The following is a 22,015-nucleotide window of genomic DNA, read 5'->3' on the forward strand; positions in this document are numbered from 1 at the left end:
TCTTGGTATACATTTTATTAACACCTCCCTTCTCTCTCATTTCCCCAGGCAACCACATGCTGCTCCGAGTATTACCCTCAGTTTACCCCAAACAGCCGGACGCCATCCACCGTCACCTCGGCAACCTGACCGCCATGATGTTCCAGCTGGAACCCCCGGAGCAACAGCACCTGATCAGGCTCCTCCAAGTGGTTGCCGAGAAACATCCACTTGTGAGTGTCCGACCATCCCATAGTATCTTTAAGCAACACACGGACCTGTTAAGATATTGGAGTGTTTCATAGCTAAGAGGGATGAGGGGACGAGCACATGGTTTCAAATTTGAAGCTGACGCTCGCTTATGGCAGGGATACATCAGGGGACTTTGAAAAGACAGCCTCACGTATTTAAGTCATAGAAGACTTTTAATCGATACCAGTAGTGCACACACTATAGGATCAATCAAGGACCTCAGACTAAGACTTAAGATCATATCAAACCAACCTGAAATCCTCACCAGGTTCCAGACTAGTCGGGGACTGAGTGTCAGCGTTTCTGATCATCTGCCAGTTAAGACAAGAGGTTTTCCTTGTGACTCTCTTAATTTGTCCGGGACTCAAAACTCTGAGCTAAAGATCCTCTGGTGTACTCTAGGCATAAGACATTCTGTGATTCACCATCTTTCTAATGCAACCGTTTTCTTGTGAAAATCACTGGAACAGACCTGGAAATACTGGGAAACAGATTATTCATGAGGAACCCAAAGATTCCAACATGTTGGAATTGCGCAACCTGGGGGGGGTTGAACAAAGGGAAATACCAAGATCACAGTGTAACTACGGACGTTTGCAGATGCATGTTATACGAGTTAAGTACTCTAGTGCTGATATTTGGTTTTCTCTCTCTTCATGCTATTTCACCTGTTCGTGTTTTACACTTTCTTATTTATTTCATATTTCACGATCGACTTTCTTTCTCTCAGCTCTGACCCCAGCACAGGGTTAACGTGCTCCATCATCAACCTACACGTGTTTTTTGGGGGGGGGTTTTTGCCACCGCCCGATTGTTATTGTTGGTCTTTTCTGTACTTACATAACTTCATTATTTCCCTCAAATGAATGAGTCTAAACTCCCCATCCTCGAAGAACGGATGATAATGACAGTAATTGCTCAGCACAAACCGACTCACAAAGTACCGGGCTAAGCAGCCGCAACAGTGGCCATTAGTCTGTTTAGTCCCACCCTGCCCCGTCCGGTCTGATGTCCAGTCCACCGGGGCCATTATGGATAATTAGGTTGAAAGAGGCGGTCATTGTATTTGTCTAGACGGTCTTACAGTCAGACGCTTGTTCATCAGCGGCCACCTGTAGCCATTTGGTTCATCTTCCTCAAAGATCCCACGTCTAATTTTCTCGGCTTCAGCAAAGGCAGCATGGGGTTTATTGAACGATTGGGACATTACGCTTGAGGGTCTGTGTGTGTGTGTGTGTGTGTGTGTGTGCGTGCGTGCGTGCGTGCGTGCGTGCGTGCGTGCGTGCGTGCGTGCGTGCGTGCGTGCGTGCGTGCGTGCGTGCGTGTGTGTAGGACGGAGGTTATTATCTGAAGAACAGCATTGCAGCCCCCAAAATATATGATCTCTGTTCCTTTTGCTTTCTGTGTGTTTTCAGATCTTGAGCCCTCAGGTCCCGACGCTGGTCGGTTACCTAGGCGACCATTCTTTGACGGAGGCCTTACTGGGAGCCCTGGTGGATATTTCCCAGGCCAGTCCTTCTTCCCTTGTCAGCTTCCTGCCAACGCTGAAGGTTGTGGGACAACAGTTCCCTGCCCTTCTGGGCCCCGTGGCCAAGATCCACGGGGCCGTGGGCATTATCAGCGAGGTAGGCGCACGTGCACCGCAGCCAAAATACACGTGGTCAAACGGACCAGATAGAGCGGTGCATACGCACCCACTCCTTCCTTCTACCAGGCCTTTCTTCCATGGTTTTCTAAGGTGCAGTCAACCTTCCCTTTTACTGCCTCTTTTCCTCTCTTATCTGCTCTGAACACCAGGGAGTTGAACTGTCTAGTGTTATTTTCTTTGCTTAACATTTCTCTGATGCACATTGTGGCTGGATTGCACACAGAACGACAGTATGGTGTGTATAGATATACACATATATACTGTAGGTCGACTCACCCTTGTCAAGGTCGGTTGACTGTGTGTTTCGGATAGAATTAATCCTGTTTGGTAAGGAAGCTTATCTCCTAAACACACACACACATGCACGCGGTGATTTTTTCGTGACTTTGGAAGAAAGCTGCTCTCTCACCTGGCTCTTCATCTAATGCCAAGGATGCACACACATGCATGTGTTCACACACACACACGGACACTAAATAAACAATTAATAAATGAATAGATAAATAAATAAATAAATGTCCTGTTCAGGCTCTGATGCAACTGCCTCTCTCTGAAAGGTTTCAGCTTGTAGTGTAGTCTGACTCAATGTCCCACCTGCAGCATTATCAGAATGGTTATACTGTACATCACGAGCAAATAGTCAATCAACAATGTATTCCGTATGTGTGGGAGAGACGTGAAAAAGAAGAACGCGGAGAGAGAGATGCATGGCTGAGACGAGAGGCTGTTTTTTCGAAGGTAAGATTTCGGGGTCGGTCGATCACATGATAGCAGAGGCGTAGGCAGGGATTTTATTTTGGGTGGGCCATCCTTTCCCAGAACGAAAAAATGGAGGGGAAAAAAAGCGCCAATTTTACTTTCTGCAACGTTCTGCATTACAAAGGCAATAATGGCAATACACAGCCTATACAACGTGCTCAACCAAGAGAGATCAGTCTGTAAAGGCTGTGACAGTATAGAGTGGGGACCGGGGGTTCAGGGGGGACTGCGGGTTCAGGGGGAACTCGGAGTTCAGTGGGGCTGGGGCTTAGGGGGGGCTGGGGGTTCAGTAGGGACTGGGGGTTCAGGGGGGTCTGTAGGTTCAGGGGGAACTCGGGGTTCAGTGGGGCTAGGGGTTCAGGGGGGGCTGTGGGTTTAGCGGGACTTAGGGTTCAGGCATTCTCTCTGGGCAGGTTCTGATGAAATGACCGTCTTTTTTCACACCCAAAGCATTTCATTGTGTCAGATGTGGCATAAACAGTGTAATCCATCTCCCGGATTCTGTATTTCAATGTTATTTTCAGTTCTGTTGCATTGTTTTAAAGACTTGTCTTCTTAACAAAAAAACAAACAAAAGAAAACAAAAAACGTTCCAACCAAGGAGCGTTGCAACCATTGGAAATCAATTTAATGGGGGAAACAATCTGCCCAAACCTGGCCAGCTCCTTTTCTAACATTTCATGAGTGGTGAGTGGGGGCACATTGGAAATGGTCATTGTTTTGGCAGGGCTCGTCAGAGGGAGAACGGGAACGAAAGTGTCACGGATGACGTCTCCACTTTCTGCCAAACTGTTCACTTTATCCACACTCTCCAGAAAAATCACCACAGCGCGGCTCATTCTGGAAGAGAATTTGACAGAGGAGTAGCCCAACCTTTCCCCCGCTGCCAAACTGCACTCCTCCACGGAGCAGCTGATCGCCGGGGCGAGCGTCGCCGCGTGCATCCTGCAACTTGTTTCAGCAGTTACGTTTCAATCAGAAGTCAAATTAAATACACACAACAAGTCAACAATAAATCAAGTTAATATTTTACATCATTTTTAATAGTTTTTGTAACAAAATATACAGTATTAATATAGTATTTTGATCAACCTCGGCTGGGTGGGCCAGTGAGTAATGTGGGTGGCCCAGTGCCGCCCAGGCCCATTACTGCCTACGCAACTGCATGAATCCGATTCATATCCGTAAAATGTACCTCGGTTGTCGTGTTCAAATGGTCGGAATCGGGAATAAACAGAAGTTGCTTAAAAAAGGCAGTAAAAGGAGCTTTTAGCCTTTATTGTGAAAAGAAAGGACCTTATTTTTCGCTCTGCTGCCTTTGCACTCCGTCTTAAAAAAAGCGTCTGCCTCCGAGCAGTCTGAAGATGGATGAATTTGCCTCGCCTCATGGGAATTTATTATAGGAAGTTTTGTGTTGGAGTTTATGTTGCTTTAAATTTTGACACAAAAATTTTCATTTTTACTGCAAATGCATCTCGCCCCAAAATATTGGTTATTGGTCTCCTCGATTACTAATAATAGGGATCAAACCATATCCGTCATACCCGAGCCCAAACGGCCTGGAAAATTCTGCCTGTCGCCTCTAACGCCGCCAGCAGTGTACGACAATGTAAAATGTTTACACCGAACACAACACATGCTGACAAAAATAAGCCCTAAAGGCTGCTTTGTCTTCACAGCAGAATAAAGGTTTATGGACACACCAAAGTGCCGTCCCAGAAGGAAAAGCTCAACTCGTTAAGGAAGCGGTGATCGTGCAATCAGGTAGCTGGGTCATAGCCTTGGAGAGGCGGTTTGAGGGTACATCAACCCCTGGGAAAGGTGGTGTTGTTCCACGGAATAAGGAAGGAAGTGAGGTTCGGCTGTACTGGGAAAGATAACGTGCTTTATTTCAGAAACGAATAAAGAGTCTGACCCCACGCAGACAGAATCCTATTGCTTCCTGTTTTGGAAACTGAGTGCACGGTGTCTGCCCAAACCCCGAAGCAATACAATTCTGTATAGTGTGTAGATATGTGATATGGGTAGATAATAGCCATATATGCAAATAAAAATGTAACCGAAATGTTAAAAATGTAAATCTACAAATGAGAAGATTGAACAAAAAAATAAGTACATTTCACAGAATTACACATGCGAATATCCTTATTTTTGGCCTTTTTTCAGATTTGTAAGCGTACCGTACATTTTTAGATATTCAAAACGATTGTCCTCTCAAATATAACTCAACTACATTTGATTTGACACATTTGATCATCTTTTTACACCCCCACAAATGTATTTATGTGTCACAAGATTATAGACATGTTCACAAATAGTAAATAATATTAATAAAACAATAGTACCTACATGCATGTCCATTTCTAAATGGAGCCGAAGGAGAAGCCCCTTCTTCGATATTAAATCCAAGGTCATGTGCATCAGGTCCATCATCAACATTCCTCTAAAATGGTCCGATGCAAAAGCGGCCAAAATATTTGGCCCATAAATTTAGGGGATGTCGTGTTTTGTAGAATCACAATAAATGTAAGAGTGAATGATACGAGGGGACAGGAGGGGAGTTCAAAAAAACACCAAATATAGTGTTGGAGGTGAATATTTGAAGACCTACAGGAGGTTTGTCAAAGTGCTGCATTTGGGCCAGTCATCCATAATTTGTGCAACCCCCCCCGTCAAGAGCTGGCCGCCCCACGGACTTGTTCTCCCGGGCCAAGCTCTCTGCTAAAACGTTTGAACTTGTATTTAACCTGTTTCTGGAGCACGTTGACCACTGGTGCCACTGAGACTCAGAAGTTTCGGGGTCAGGGGGTTTTTTGGGGGGGATTTTCACATGTATATGCATTAATACAAAACAGCACACGTGGGCCTGGCATTTAGCCCTCGCCAAATGTGGGGGTCCCCATTTCCACATTTTTTTGCCTCTTTGGGAATGAATAGCAAGGAAACAAAAAAAACAGAATCACTCCCCTTGCCAGGCATAATTATGTACAGGAATTTGCACTTGCGTTAAACTTTGGCTGACTGACACATGGCAAAATGGTAAGGAGGGGGACAGCGAAGGACGCACTGTATAAGGTTGACTGCATTTAGCTGCATAGTGTTCAGTATCACTGCGTCTCTGGGTCGTGGTACGATGGACATGGGAACCGTATGCTGTCAGTTACAGCCCTACTTTAAAGATTAACATTTAAATTAGTTGCAAATTCCAGACATTTTTCTAACTGGTATTACATTAGCAGGGAGGTGTAGCCAGCGAAGACGTGACAAGTACGTAGTGCGTAAGTGTGCAAACCACACACACACACACACACAGAAAACACAGAAATGTAGCTCTCGACATTTACAGACAACACGTTATGTGTTTTTGAAAAGTGGGATTGGAAAATGCTTGAAAGAGAAGGCTCACAGGGGAGACAGAGGGAAAAAGAAAGAGCGCAGGCGAACGTGTGTTATTTAGAATGTAAGAGAGAGAGAGAGAGAGAGAGTAAAGTGAAGGTGACGGGAAGTGTGAGGGCTCCCAGTCTCTTTCCCCGAGGATCCGTTTATGGCAGTTAAGGACAATTTGGAAATCAGGGAGAGGGGAAAATGTCATGACAAAGTGTGGCCCTTCAAACCACGCACCTAAATGCACGCAGACACACACACACACACACACACACACACACACACACACACACAGCAATAATGGAGTATTTTTGTTGCTCTAGGTTTACGCAAATCTTTCCCTCAAGTGCTCCCTCTCTCTTCAATCTTTGTCACACACACACACACACACACACACACACACACACACACACACACACACACACACACACACACACACACACGCACACATACACACAATGAGTTGGTCAGGCCCTTAGTGTCCTGTCTTTCTTCACATTGGAACCATTTTGGAAAATAAGCCGTCGGATTTCTCGGAAATTCCTAAGCCGAGGCCTCCTGGTGATGGCAGTGGTGTGCCACACACACACACACAGAGACACACACACACACACACACACACACACACACTTTGGATTCCTCATTGATATGTGCTTCTACTCACTGTTGGATGGATTGCACAACGCGCCGTGTGGCTTCTAGTCTCTAGTTTCTCTCAGCGCGCTGTTTGTTCGCTTGGAATTGAATACTTCCATACGTTTAGGTACAATGTCGCGGTTTCTAGAGAGCGAGCTTTTGTAAAGGCCACAGCAAACATAACGTCTAGATAGGATTTGTTTATAGTGGCTCTGCAGTCATGCTCTTCCGGAACGTGTATTGAATCAATAATGAGTGATTTCATCTCTTAGATGGACTTCCTAACCAACAGCAAGTGAAATGTTGTGGTTATTATGTTGTGGTTGTTCAAATTGTATGTTTGGCTGAATTAAAGTGGTAATCCATGACATTATTTTGAATAAAAAATACCATATTTGGTACGCTATTCAGCTTTATTCAGTCACTTTATAAGTTGCAGCCATTCATTGTATTTGGGATACGCATAGTGTATGCTCCTCTACAGCTCTCCTATTGGTCCTCGTTGTTGGTGGCGGGGTCCGCCTTCTCCAGCAAGATTGCAAAGATCCCCGACACCCTACCTTCAAGTAATCCACCCAATACAGACAATTTTATGGATTTTCACTTCAAAGAAGAAATGTCACTATGGGGTTCTATCTCTATACTCCAACTATCCTGATCCAGAAGTATTCCTTATTGCCGTGTTTCATTTGAAGAACTTAAGGACTTCGTGTCCCAGTGACAGGCAGTGAACACCTGTGCGTGGCTCTCGTTCTTACAAACCGATGAATTATATAATTGTACAGTGCTATCTGATTATTTAGAATTCAGCAGCCTAGCCATCAGAAATTCATTTCTCATCACAAAGAATATAGCCTGCTAAACGGGTCAACCGACAGCAAGAACAAACCTATTTTCATATTCGGCATGGCATATGTCCTAGAGCGCGACCTACGCAGCAAAAATATTGCCGGTACCGACCATCACGAGCTTGCGAGTTTGATCGCTTATTCGACAGGAGCTCAACACTGGCTTGGATAATAAATGACAACCCATTCAAGATCCATAGACTATCTCCATGTGGAGATGCCCGAGAATGCAAATTAAACCCGGTCACTTGAAGAACACCTGACAGACACTGACTGCCTTTTGGTCTTCGGGCAAAACTACAATGCAACGGAATCAGTATCGCCGAAACAGAAGAAAATCACAGCCACAAATTCAACACGCGCGTGCTGGGATTAGCGGCATTTAGCATTTAAAAAGGAAACCCGACATATTACGTCAACTCCCTCCTTATGGAGATGGCAGAATGGCACCCAGCCCCTCATCAGCATCGCCCACTGAACTGGCCCCCTGACCGCCAGCATCCAAGGCATCCAAGCCAGCACACCCGAGGCCAGACACCAGGAACCTCATTGTGTGTCTGGCTGGAGAAATGCGCGACCTGTCAAATCGGGGAAAGAAAATCCATATTTTCCTCGACCTTACAGCTGGCGTGATGAGAAGAGGGCTGAATTCAAAGACGTGATGTATGACCATGTCAGCTCATCCTGACTTTTAGTGACACTTTGTTGAAAGAACATTTCAACCAGGCTATCAAACCAACCTTGTAGCCCCCGTAGGCACTGCTAGCAGCAGAGGCTATGGCCCAGATGACTCTTGACTTTAGAAATAAGACAAATGGCCTTTTAAATAACTCATTTATTTTCTTTTTTCCTCTTTTTTTGTGGGGGTCATTCGTTTATTTGATTAAGGCTATTGAGACAATAGAGGCCAAGCCTCAGCCCGTGTCATGTGCAGCCGTATATGCCGTGCGCTGGCGTTGTTATTACAGGCCTAATGTGTATATTTCAGTTATATTCCTTGGCTCTTGCAATGCAAATTTTGTCTATCTATGTATTTAATGACTCGAATAAGGTGCTTTGTTTTTCCCATGTTTTATGTTATTTGTGTTGCCAGCAATGAATTTTTTGTTTGGTGCCTGGTTTTGTACGGTGTTCGGCCTGGTACTAATTCTCCATCATGTCTATGTCTAAATACGATTTCATGACACGGAACTTAAAATGGGCAGGCGAGCAAACAAAAAGGAAGAACGTCTTATCTTACCTGGATGAAAGCAGAATTGACATAGCATCTTTACAGGAGACCAATCTATTGCTTTCAGCCCACCAACAACTGCAGAGAGGACGGGTAGCTAAAGTATTGCACTTCCTCTTTTACCTCCAATTCTACATATTTGATATGACATTTTCTTCCTTTATTCCTGAAGTAAGACAAGACACCAATGGCCACAAAACCTTTGTTCAAGGTGTTACGGATAACAAGGAAATTATTTTTACGAATTGTCACTGTCCTTACTTTGATGATCCAAAACACTGACCTAACACTCATGATAACATAACACATAACACAATTCCTTCTCCTAAACAACTTTTTTTTTTTTCTTTATTCCTACTACTCCTGTTTCAACTCTGTCCAAATGTTTATATTCACCCCGAATCACATCTGACCGTTCTGGCCTCTTCCTCACTGTGATCGTTGATGTGTCTCCTGCGGCGTTGAAGCCTTGGAGCTTCACCTCTCCTCTAAAGCGAACCAGGAATTTCATGCACTCATTAACAATTTGGAGATTTTTACGGAAGCACACCGGAACAGTACATTATGCCCTCTTATAGTCTGGGATGCTCTGAAGGCTTATCTTAGCTGGAGTATCATAGCGTTCTCATCGTCTCTGAACCAGAAAACTAGGAATACCCTCCTAGGGATGGTAAATGAAATCAGAGAAAAGTGTCACGGTTCTCCGCTGCTAGACAACCTCAAAATCAAATATAAGACTCTCAACACTAAAGAATTTGGGATGCCACTGCTTTATTCAAAACAAAGTTACGTAGAACAGAGTGAGACGGTTGGTAAAGTTCTATCGTGGCAGATGAAGAAAGATGCAGAAGAGGGAACAATTTTAAAGATTGCAAAACCGAACGGTGTTATTACACGGGACCCGTTGGAGATGAATGAGGCGTTTGCATCTCATTATAAAGAACTTTATGAATCGTATTCTGCCCACGACTCAGGGATCCTTTCTGCATACTGTACCTGAACCAAGTTAGTCTGCCTACGGTGTGCGATCTGGACCTGATGATGCCTCCCTCCAGAGGGATTTTCTCAGCTGAAGAAGTAATGAATGCGACAGTAGGAGACTTCAAGATGGGGAACCACCGGGCCGGGATGGTTTCCCAAATCGAATTTTAGAGACGCTTCTCCTCAAAAGCGAATAAACCGTCTAATTTTTGCTGCACAGCTCAGTCGGATTAAGCAGCGGTCCTCACTTACTCCCTGCCTTTGGGTAAAGGCTGAAATGTTTTGACTCTTCCCCTTACAAACTGAAATATCTTCCCTATTTTGGTCTCGGTGCTGTTAAGAGAATTAGTCAGAGCCCTGTGATCTTGAACAGTACTGTATGCACGTGTGGAAAATGTCCCATAAACGATTGGGTTATAATGAACTAATTTCTCCATTTACCCCCATTTGGAGAAGCCTGTGCTTACCTGTCGATTTTAACTGTAGTACTTTTATGCCCTTTTTCTCGAACACAGGATATCTACGATGTTCCCCCCCTTCTCATTTGTTCAGGTTCTTTCAGGTTCGACATATAGTGGAATCAAACCAACTTTCGCTCAATGAACCACATCCGTCTAAGTTGGATACCGTTGTTCACACCGCAGGCAGAGTGGGTCAGATTGGTCCCATACCGCATGTGTTCTAGAATTCACAATCACTCTTATAACTTTAGACATAGACTATCCCAACTTTAAACTGTCCACAGAGTTTATTTTACACCGGAGAAAATGCATAAAATGAATGGGGAACTATTATTTCTGTGCTGGCATTGTACTACTGTAGGTTAAAGGGAACTTTTCCCCACATGCTCTCGTCATTTCTGGAACGATATCAAACAATATAAACGTGTCAAAGTTTTCTATCCCATGTTTGACAAAAAGGGTGTCTTCTTGGGGCTCTCCATTCTGACCCATGGAACATGTACCAGAAAAAAAAAACATTGACCTCAACCTTACTGGCAGCCAGGAAATGTATTACCACACATTGTAAATCTTCTACTCCTCCATCAATCCCAAACTGGCTTACTGAACTCTCAACTTACATCCCCCTTGACACAATCTGTTATAACAACAGGTGTAAACAACATGAATTTCTGGCACAGCGGATGTTTTCTATTCATTTTCACAATATTTCTTTGTTATTTCTTTTGCCAAAAGGAAAAAAAGTGCAAACCTGATAACATGTGGGTTTTATTTTGTTAATACTCCGTTGTTAAAGTATCATATTGCAATGATCCTTTATGAAGACAATAAAGAAAAGAACTTGGAAAAATCCTCCCAGTAACTTCACGTGAAAAAAACACATTTACTGGGTGCGAAACAAGATTGGGGGGGGTTGCTGCGCCCGTCGAAGGGTGGAGACCATTACAGGGGCGCACGGATACACGCGCACGGCCGCGCACCGCCAATGCCTCCACGAGGGGCTTGTTAGGGACGGTGCGTTGACGGTCGTGGGCCAGACCGCTGTGGAGCTCCAGGGAAAGCGAGGAGGGAGATGGTGATGCCGGCGGACGGAACACCGTGTGCAAACAAAACCATTGGAAGAGGAGGAAGAGGTGACGTTCACTTTTTGTGTTGTTATTTTCGTTAGTTGAAGTCATTTCAGCCCGAATGTTTAAATGGGCTGTCACTAGAATTTTCACGCACACACGCGGGAAGGCGATGTGTGTCGACGGAGCTGATGCGCAGCTGTTGAAACGGTTGTTGCCGGCCAGCGGGAAAAAAACATTTCCGGGTGTTTTGTGTGTTTTGTGTGAGTGCCGATGGCAGAGAGTGCTGATTCTTGTTCCAGATCCTCATATTGTCCTGTCATATGTGCCTCAACACGGGCTCTATTTATTCACAACTCCACAACTCAATGGAAAACGTGACAGTTTTGTAATCAAACGCTACCGCCCCCGAGCCGGAGTTGTGGTTGCTCGGATGGAGTTTCCTTATTTTTTCCTTCCAAACGGTTATGAAAGAAGACATGAACCTCCACCTTTCGTAATTCTCGAGCATCCGAATCGTGGTGTCGTAGAACCGCAAACTACCCCAGTTTTCATCGTTGGATTGTTGTCCAGATTGTTGTCCAGACAAGTAACTATTTTGACACCAATAAAGCGAAGGGGGTTCGCAAATGTTGCTGATCAATGCCAGTCAGTTTACCGCCACTGCGACGGTTCCTGAGATTTGGAGCTCTCAACACAGGCAGTCCGGTCCAGACTCTCTGTTTAGGAGGAAACGGCCCTCAACCCCAGACCTGTCAAATCTTTGTTCAATCCCCCTGAACTGTGCCGCTTATATCCGGCTTTGCAAGACCCCTCTCTGAACTTTGAAAATACTCAGAATTTGTACTCTAGCCATTCTAAGAACGCCTCTAAATCCATCGTGTTCCTGACGCTCTGTTTAAGGGGGAGGAGCCACCCTCCCGAGGCCCTGAGTTCTGTGAGCCAATGGGGTTTGAGTTTTACTCTGGATTTCATTGTATTTCTCTGTAAACCTTCACTGATTTCACCATATCAGTCCACTAAAATCTGTTTCTGAACAAATTTGAGGTGAGAAATACACCGATCAACCACAACACTAAAAGCAGCACTAATAACCACTAATATTGTGTAGCTCCCCCTCGTGCCGCCAAACAACTCTGACCCGTGGAGGCATGGACTCCACAAGACCTCTGAAGGTGTCCTGTGGTATCTGGAACCAAGACGTAGCAGCAGATGCTTTAAGTCCTGTAAGTTGTGAGGTGGCCCCTCATGGATTGGGCTTGTTGTTCCAGCACATCCCGAATCGTTCGATCGGCTCGGACCCTAACCCCGACCATCCACATGATGTAGAAGAAAACGTGATTCACCAGACCAGGCCACTTCTTCTATTGCTCCATGGTCCAGTTCTGACACCGATGTGCCCATCGTAGACGCTTTCGACGGTGGACAGGGGTCAGCATGGACACTCTGACCGGTCTGCGGCTACGCAGCCCCACACGCAGCAAGCTGTGAAGCACTGTGTGTTCTGACACCTTTCTATCATAGCAGCATGAACTTTTTCAGCAATTTGTGCTACAGTAGCTCTTCTGTGGGATCGGACCAGACGGGCTGGACTTCACTCCCCACGTGCATCAATGAGCCCATGGGCACCATAATCCTGGCCTTCCTTGGACCACTTTTGGTAGGTACTAACCACTGCATACTGGGAACAGCCCACAAGAGCTGCTGTTTTGGAGATGCTCTGACCCAGTCGTTTAGCCATCACCGTTTGTTCCTTGTCAAAGTCACTCAGATCCTTACGCTTGCCCATTTTTCCTGCTTCCAACACATCAACTTCAAGAACTGACTGTTCACTTGCTGCCTAATATATCCCACCCCTTGACAGGTGTCATTGGAAGAAAATGATCAATGTTATTCTCTTCAGCTGTCAGTGGTTTTAATGTTATGGCTGAAAACTCTATTTCTGTGTCTTTTGTGTGTTTTGTGTGTTGTGTGAGTGCTGATGTCAGAGAGTGCTGATTCTTGATCCAGATCCTTATTTGTCCTGTCATATGTGCCTCACCACGGTCTCTATTTATTCACAACTCCACAACTCTATGGAAAACATGACAGTTTTGTAATCAAACGCAACCAGGGTTAAGCAATCCACTTGCTGGTTCTTCACTCATATTAGAGCCACAAGGCCTAATTCAAAAGTTTGTTCCGACTTTCACCGCAGTGTCCAGAGCAGCACGGAGCTTGGAGCACCGCGGGATACGGCGAGACTCAGGGCTTTTTTGTTTCATTCAATTACGGAATGTCGGAAAAAATGAAATAAAATAAATATAATTAAATACATCTACGGTTTTGTTTGGAGTAACACATAGCAGATCATGTGCCGCAGCCGACCATACAGTCAAGCTACTGTGGACACACTCACAGAGAAAGACACCCACAGCAAATACTTATAGTTCCCTCGTCTGCAGATTTGTCACGGACAGTTGGTATTAATTCCTCTTTCTTTAGATTTCTGTCAAGATCTGTAGACAGATTTGTGCTGGTCTGTAAGCCAACAATAGAGCACTGCCCCTGCATAGCTCTTAGCTTCGATTGTAGCAGGTCCGGTCACACTGCAGCCGTGGGTGGAGTTAATCAGATAGGGGGCAGTTCTAATTAGAATAATGCCCTTGGTGACGTGTATAAGGGCAGCAAAGCTGAACGGTTCGTTTTAGGGCATGTTTTCTGAAATAAACAGCTCACAAAAAAAATTGCTGAGTTGTCTTATTTCGCAGTCAGGGACCCATCAGAGACCCAAATGTGCACAAGCGCTGAAAAAAGTGAGTTGTGCATAATAGGTCCAATAATAGCTCCTAATACAATAACTTCATCAACTCATGAATAGCCTTTAGTGGTTCATCATTTGCAGAGTTTGCCTTGTGATTGCTTATTGTGATTTGAAATTATATGTTTTTACATTTTTGTTTCAGCCATTCAAATCACTCATTTTGCAATAAATACACTCGGTAAAGTTTTATACATTATGGAGTCATCGTAAAGTACTAAAGGTCGCCTTGAAGTTCTTAGCGCCAGCCAGAGGTGCCCTCCTACAGCCTCCTCCCGCCTTATTGCAGTGGACTTTCAGCACCCGTAAATACCTTCTTGTCGCGTTTTTAACAGTACAGACTCGGGGTTCTAACTCATGTTTTTGGTTGATTTTCTTTCCCCATTTAAACTCAGCGCACTGTGGAGAACCCTTGTAAAAACTTGGTCCAAGCTGCATTCCTCCATGCTCTCTCTAGGCTGGGGGTTGATATATAATCACTAGGTTGGCTTCCGCTCAGCCCCTCCATCAATCAATCACGCATTTATCTCCCAATCTGAGCGGGGGCAGCTCTTTGAAATGTTTTTGTGGGGGGTTTAACTTGCTGTTTTCACAATTGTAAAAAAAAAAAAAATGGGCCTCTCCTCTTTAACCGTAGCTCAGTAGTCGGGTGACTCTGTTCCTACCCCCTGGAGACGGAGCACAGAGTTGGGCCCAAGGACAGATTGGAGAGTTGGACAATAACTTTATGTCCTATTACTGCCTCTTTTAGTTGAGTTATTATGGTAACATGTCCACGCTGTTTGTATTGGGTCCAAACCATTGCATGACATTGGTTTGGGTTTCAGTAATTTACTTACTTTTACTTTGAGTAATGTAGGTCCCATAAAGGACAAAATAATCACAATCATAGTCACAGGCTATTAATCATTTGAGTATTCAGTATTAATTTTTCTCCTATTTACATGAATAGATACCTCATCCTATACACATCCAAGTGTAAAAAGGGCGTGTGTATGTGGGCGTTGTGTGTGTGTGTGTGTGTGTGTGTGTGTGTGTGTGTGTGTGTGTGTGTGTGTGTGTGTGTGTGCGTGCGTGTCACATATTGTTGAATCAACATGAACGACAGCCTAGAAAAACAATTCCAATTTAATATGGGGGGCTTGGGATCCGATTTTTGTCATTGGCCCCAAACTGAGTCCTAATCCAGCATCTCTGGCCCTTGCAAAATCTCTCCAATAAAATAATACACTTATATGAAAGATTAAACAAAAACACGTGGCATCACATCCAGCGAGCTTACATGAATGTGTAGAGACAAGCGTGACAGCATTGGCCCCAATGCCTTTGGACACATCATCAGGACGCATGCTGTACATGTTTTGATTCAGCACCTTATAATTAGAAAGCTAAATAAATGGTCAGGAGAGAGATTTAAGACTTTCTGAAGGGAGGAAAGTAAGCACAGCTGTGCTGTAAAATGGTTTAAATTGATTGTTGGACGTTAAATGTGGGATCTGGGGCTGTTTGAGGTGGTTGGGGTTCATAGAAGTGAGCTAGAAGTGCGTGCGTGCGTGCGTGTGTGTTTTTGGTAGAATATAGAATGTAATTTCTCACCCTGTGTTTTTATTTGTTATTGTTTGCAAAAATTTGGCAGCAAGACAAATTATGCGCAGTCGTACTCACTGTTTTAAAATGTTAAGAGAACTGTGAGCTTAATTATGTAACATGCACCCTTGGCTGATACCACCTACTGATTCGATGCATTACTTCCAGTTGTCAGTTATCAGTATGAGGCTGTTTTAGGCAGTTTGGGTTCATTGGAATAGAATGATTAGCATATAATCCACTTTTTATATTTTGTATTGGGTTTTTGTGCTGGGGATATAGTTTGATATATATTTTAGCCTAGTATTGTTGCTGATACTGATGCTGTCCATACCTAATTAAAAGTAAACTAGTAGACACTTTTGTATTGTATTTTTTCATACCCAATTTCTCCAGAATTTGTCCTGTCTATGGGTGGGACGACGATAAACTGAACTTGAACTTGAATTTCCCAATTCCATAAGTGCATTTGAAATGACAATTAACAACTTATCATATCAACTGACAACTGATGTGACGAGTGATAAGTGATAAGAAATCTGCAGATAGACAGCCTGTTTGTATAATTCATGAATACCTCAAAATAGACCTCGGACAGCCGATGGAAATTCATTTAGTGGTTTCAATGAACTAGCATTAGGGTGCAAATACACAGAGTAATTATATATATATATATATATATATACACACTGTATATATATATCACATGAAATAACAGATGAATGCTTGAATGAAAAATATAACGTCAAGACATACTTCAGCGACGCCAAAAAAATTGACCCCGCCCTCCTCTCCTCCAGGCACTTGCATGGAACTCCTTGGTCTACCTGGTGTCCCTCCTGGGCAACATGGACCACAGCTTTCACCACACGCTGCTCCTGGAGATCCGAGCGCTGACAGACCGCCACCCCTCCATCCTGGGGGGCTGCGGCAAGGACATCTACAGGATGAGCAACTCCTTCAGCGCCATCGCCCGACTGCTGGGGAGGAGACTGGAGGAGAGCACGGCCTCACACTGCAGGTGACGGTTGAAATGCGGAGAGACGGGGCAGACATGGGGGGTTTTCAGCTGCAGATTTTTTAGGGTTTCATTTAAGGCCAGATCGCAATTCACATGTATTGTATAATACATAATACATGGACTGATGCTTGTCGCTGATATCAATAGGATGACAGGCTGAAACAGGGTATTGCTTTTGGAACACATCCCCATTGAAAAAGCTGATACAAAGAGTCATATCAAAACATGTCAAGTTTTTCTTGACACATTGAAGCATGTTAGATATATTAGCCCAAAAAAAAGTCAAATCTAAATAGACAACACCCAAACTCACAGTTCTAGTCCATACGTTTGATTAAAAGTATCACTATCGGATGATCAGATGATCAGTTTAGGATTCGGAATCAATACCGGTAGTAAAATAATCGCATCACTTGACGCTACACACATATACATTAACACTGAGTCAGAGTGTCCCTGAGCTGGCTGGAGGACAAGGCACAGGGGCACAGTTATAAACAAGTTTATTTTTTTTCACGTTATCATGTTGGAGATCATCGTGGTCCATCGAAGCAGTGGAAGCCTCCCGGCTAATTGTCTTGTGGTCAGAACAGTATTGTCGGACATTTTCAGAAAGTCCTTTTTTTGTCAAGAGCCGGATTTGGGTTTCTGCCAAATGAGAATGAAAGATCCGTAGCGATCCAACAACAACAGCAATGATGAAGAAATAGAACGAAGAACAATGAATGTCCACATCAGGCACAATCTTTACATAGTTTATTTACCTTCCCAGACCGTTTTTTTCATCAGCAAGTCAGGCCTTCATGTCTTGATAGTGAGTACCAGTAATTAGGATTGCAATATGGTTTTTTTTCTGTAATTGGCCACTTATCTAACACTATTTAAATTGCGGTTACATTTCTAAGCAGGGTAATTGGCCACAGTTGAATGTTGCACAACATTTCCTTTTAAAACTAAATAAATAGTCGTACATAGATGACGTCTTTTTTTGTTTTTTTGTTGTTGCGGAAAATGTGCAGTATCAGTTGTAATGTGTGAAACCAATTTGGTTTTATTGCAGCATTTTACTATTATTAAAAAAACAAAACTTTAAAATCTCCTCTATGAAAATATGAAGCCCTGAATAGCAATGAGAACCTACAGTACATATGCCAAAATAAGCCATTCATAGGAATGTTCACGTGTTTATAATTTTCGGAGTCATTTGCCCAAAATGTGGCCCGTCTCCTCGTGCCACTGGCACATGCTACGCGTGATGGCGCAAAACTATAATCAGTCTAATGTGTGATCATGTGTTTATTGTGCCTGTATTGATTAGGATTCAGCTGGCTGCCTGAAATAAGTGATGGTTTGATGAAGATTGAACGGCCCCTTGCGGAGTGGAAGGATAAATAAACACTGGCCACGAGGATGAAGATAGAGAGAGGTAGAGAGAGAGGGGAGGAGGTAGAGAGAGAGAGAGAGAGGGAAGGGTGGGGGGGGGGACGGAATAATTGGCTCAGTGAAAGTGGCAGATGGAATAAGATATGTGTACAAACAGGGCCAGAGGGAAGGAGAGAGGAAAGTGGGATGTATTCATGAGAGAGATTTACTTATCCATTAAATTCCATCACGTGGCCGTTTGTTAAATCAATCTGATCTATTCTGTGTTAGAATCCACTCAAACATGGGACGCTCCATCAGTTTATCTCATTTGATGGATCCGCACGTGCCCACAACATTCCGATCGAGGCACCAACCAACACTCCTGTGTGTGTGTGTGTGTGTGTGTGTGTGTGTGTGTGTGTGTGTGTGTGTGTGTGTGTGTGTGTGTGTGTGTGTGTGTGTGTGTGTGTGTGTGTGTGTGTGTGTGTGTGTGTGTGTGTGTGTGTGTGCGCGCACGCATGTTTGTGTGTGTGTGTGTGTGTTGCGTGTGTGTGTGTGTGTGTGTGTTCTTCTCTGGGTGTGTATGTGCATTTCCGTGTGTGTGTGTGTGTGTGTGTGTGTGTTCCAGAGTGGAGGAGGTACCCCGCCTGCCTCTGCTGGGGGGCGCAGGGTGCTCCGAGCAGCAGTGTCTGCAGGTGAAGATCCAGGCCTTCGAGCAGAAGATCGGAGGGGAGAAGGCGGCGGAGCGGAGGGGGGAGACAGAGGAAGTGAAGGCGGAGCCGAATGGGGGAGAGGGGGAGGAGGAGCAGCCGGCGGGGGCTGTTGAGTCTCCCGCCCCCCAGCGGAGGTACAGCGTGGGCCAGGCCGGCCGGGAGGAGCGGCGCGAGATGAGATTCAACAGGTCTGTGGTCCGCTACCGTTGTGTAAGTTCTTCCCGGAACATGTTCGCCACTGGCCACGTGTTGGTAAATGACCTGAGGACACTCTAAACACTTAGAGCCCAACAAGAAGCTCAGCACATTCGTTGGCGGGTTTTAATTCCGACAATACTTATTCACCACACCTCACCCCACCCAGGCCCATGCACTTGTATTATCTGCCACCCGTGTATTGTACAGTACATCCCATCCCATTGGCTCTGTTATGTTAATGGTCTCATTGGCACAAGCGTGAAAAGTTAAAAGAAAACTCCAGTATTTTAATTTTTTTTTACCCGAGCCTTATTTATCTATCATCGAGTGAGCTTGAGAATCTTCGGCCTCGAATGGCGTCTTACCAGTGTTGTAGGAAAACAAATGAGTGGTGGCCGGATCGCGGTCGCAATACAGCCAATACGACAAGATCCAGAGATGTGCTGGGCAGTCTCCGCGTCACTTATTTACCTTCCCAGACGGTTATTTCATCTGCAAGTCAAAGCGCCTTCATGTCTTTATAGTGAGTACCAGTGGTTAGTATTGCAATATTATTTTCTTAAATTGGCCACTGATCCGACACTATTTCAATGGGCCAATGGGGCAATGGGGCAATCGCGACCACGACCTTTGGCAACATGGTTGCCCTATTGTGCAGCACTCGGCTGAAGCTATTGTCTTCATACTGGATCAATTTTAAATATATATATTAAAAAAACATAGTTTGAAAAAATACCCACGTTTTCCTTAAATCCAACACTTGACTTGTACTATATTGCAAAAAGTGTTCAACAAACCCTTCCTGTCTGATGGTGGACCAGGCTTTTGTGCATATTTCGGGTGAAAGCGCATCACTGAGTCTGATCGGTGTCTCTGCTCCGCCAGGTCGAAGAGCTTGGCGCTCCACGCCGTGCGCTCGCGCTCCGTCAACTCCGACAGCGGCGAGGACGGGGACGTCCCGGAGCCGAGCGCCGACCACGCGCCGTCCCGCGCTCCGACCGGCCGGGACGCCTCGCCGACGGGCGCCGCCCCCGCCGCCGTCGGGGGGACTGATGGAGAGAAAGATAGAGGGATGGAGAAGAAAGAGGTGAAGGGGGAAGAGGTGGATCGACTTCACGCTCATCTCAGAGACAACACAGAGAAGATCAGAGAGTTCTGGAAAGACATGAAGCCGCAGATCCCCATACCGGATCACTGCGACATAGAAGGTAATGAGTGTGTGTGTGTGTGTGTGTGTGTGTGTGTGTGTGTGTGTGTGTGTGTGTGTGTGTGTGTGTGTGTGTGTGATTATATGTAGTCACAAGTGGAACAATACTAACAAGTCCAGCTACGCACACCCTGTACTGTGTTTGAAAGATAGGGGAGTGGGAAGAAAGAGAGAGAGAGAGAGAGAGAGAGATTAACCCACTAAACTACAGGGGAATCACAGACAGATGTTTGGCTGGACATTGTTGATTTTACCATGGTATATGTTACTCGTTTGCCGCCCCTCCCCACACAGACACACACACACACACACGCACACACACACACACACAAACACACACATCTACTATCGTACCAAACACAGGAGTCAGCGGGGGGGGCTTTGGGTGTGATTCGTTTCTCTTAGAGGAGGCCTGTGTTTTCACATGAGTAGTAAGAAGGAAATGGTTGGAGCTGATTCACCTGAATGCACACCCCAGTGTTAACACACACACATACACACACACACACACACACACACACACAAACACACACACACACACACACACAAACACACATACACACACACACACACACAAACACACACACACACACACACCAGCGTGCAGCATGACTGACCCTAACCCATACTTACAACACTCATTACTCTTCCTCTCCCTCCCCGCTCCACAGCTGGAAAAACAAATTTTGCCAGACGTGCTCTTAAGATTAATTTCTAATTTCTTCTGCTTTTCAAAGCATTTGACAAGAGGTGCAGAGCATTGTGGAAGTTGAAGAACGCTATCACACTAAAATAGAATGTTTAACATTATATATATATGAATTCCTCATTAGAGCCAGTAAAACTGCATTTGCGTTCGCGTTCGGGGTATTTTGTCGAATTTGTGTCGAACGCATCAGGCGGCACGGAGGCATGATCCGCGGCGTTTGCGGACATGTCCTCAGAGGAGCGTCTTGGCTCGCAGCGCGCAGTGACAGCATGCGAAATGAAGGAGCGACGTTTTCGGAGAGGCCAAATTACTCAGCGGGCCGAGGTGTGTAAATCCTACAGAAACACGCCCTTCGCTGTTTGATGTTCCGCGACAATGATGCCGAGGCTTCCATCCGTCCAGGCTGTGAAACAAGCAGCCTGTATGACCAGGACACGCCGCACGCTGGTGACTCATCCCCACCCGCCCCGCCTTCTGCTTACTGGAACAGCAATAAAAAGTTTGGATAAAATTACCCCCCCCCCCCTGCAATCCTTACTTTTCATTTATCATCCTTCCTATCTTAATTTTAAAAAAATATTTTAGATATCGTCATCAAACCGCCGATAGGGATAATTCACACACATCTCACGCCCAAAGAGCTTTCTAAACAAAAGGGCCAGCATCATACCAATAATATTATATCAAAAGACTATATTTGATGCATGTGAATATTTGGAATTTAAACACAGAGACACACACACACACACACACACACACACACACACACACACACACACACACACACATACACAAACACACTTAGAAGACTGGAGAAGAGAGGTGATGAGTTTCAATAGATAACAGAGGAAGCTGTTTTTGCCCTGCCTTTGGCCTTCATGTCATTGTATAGCGGGGCAGCCAGGAGTCACCCACACATAAACACACACACACACACACACACACAGACACACACACACACACACACACACACACACACACACACGCACGCGCGCACACACACACACACACACACACATTCAAACAGGAAACAGGAGAACGTAATGGACTCTCCCACAGGTTTAATCTCAACATAAATGTACATATCTAACTGGTCACACAATTGCACATCTGCCAACACACACACACAGATACACACACACACATACACACACACACACACACACACA

The 22,015-nt window shown here is 44.9% G+C and overlaps 1 protein-coding gene across 1 annotated transcript in view; it reads left to right on the forward strand.

Moving 5' to 3' along the window:
- veph1 (ventricular zone expressed PH domain-containing 1) overlaps positions 1 to 22,015 on the forward strand; it is a gene marked incomplete at its 5' end in the record, with an annotated part of 76,589 nt that overhangs the window by 25,771 nt on the left and 28,803 nt on the right. Inside the window, 5 exons of the mRNA XM_080006575.1 lie at positions 49 to 212; positions 1,647 to 1,856; positions 16,434 to 16,654; positions 18,648 to 18,920; positions 19,816 to 20,138. Coding sequence (XP_079862701.1) covers positions 49 to 212; positions 1,647 to 1,856; positions 16,434 to 16,654; positions 18,648 to 18,920; positions 19,816 to 20,138 — 1,191 coding nt within the window. The remainder of the gene's footprint in view (positions 1 to 48; positions 213 to 1,646; positions 1,857 to 16,433; positions 16,655 to 18,647; positions 18,921 to 19,815; positions 20,139 to 22,015) is intronic.

The sequence above is a fragment of the Zeus faber genome (genome assembly GCF_960531495.2).
Source record: "Zeus faber genome assembly, chromosome: 9".
Taxonomy (NCBI): Eukaryota; Metazoa; Chordata; class Actinopteri; order Zeiformes; family Zeidae; genus Zeus; species Zeus faber.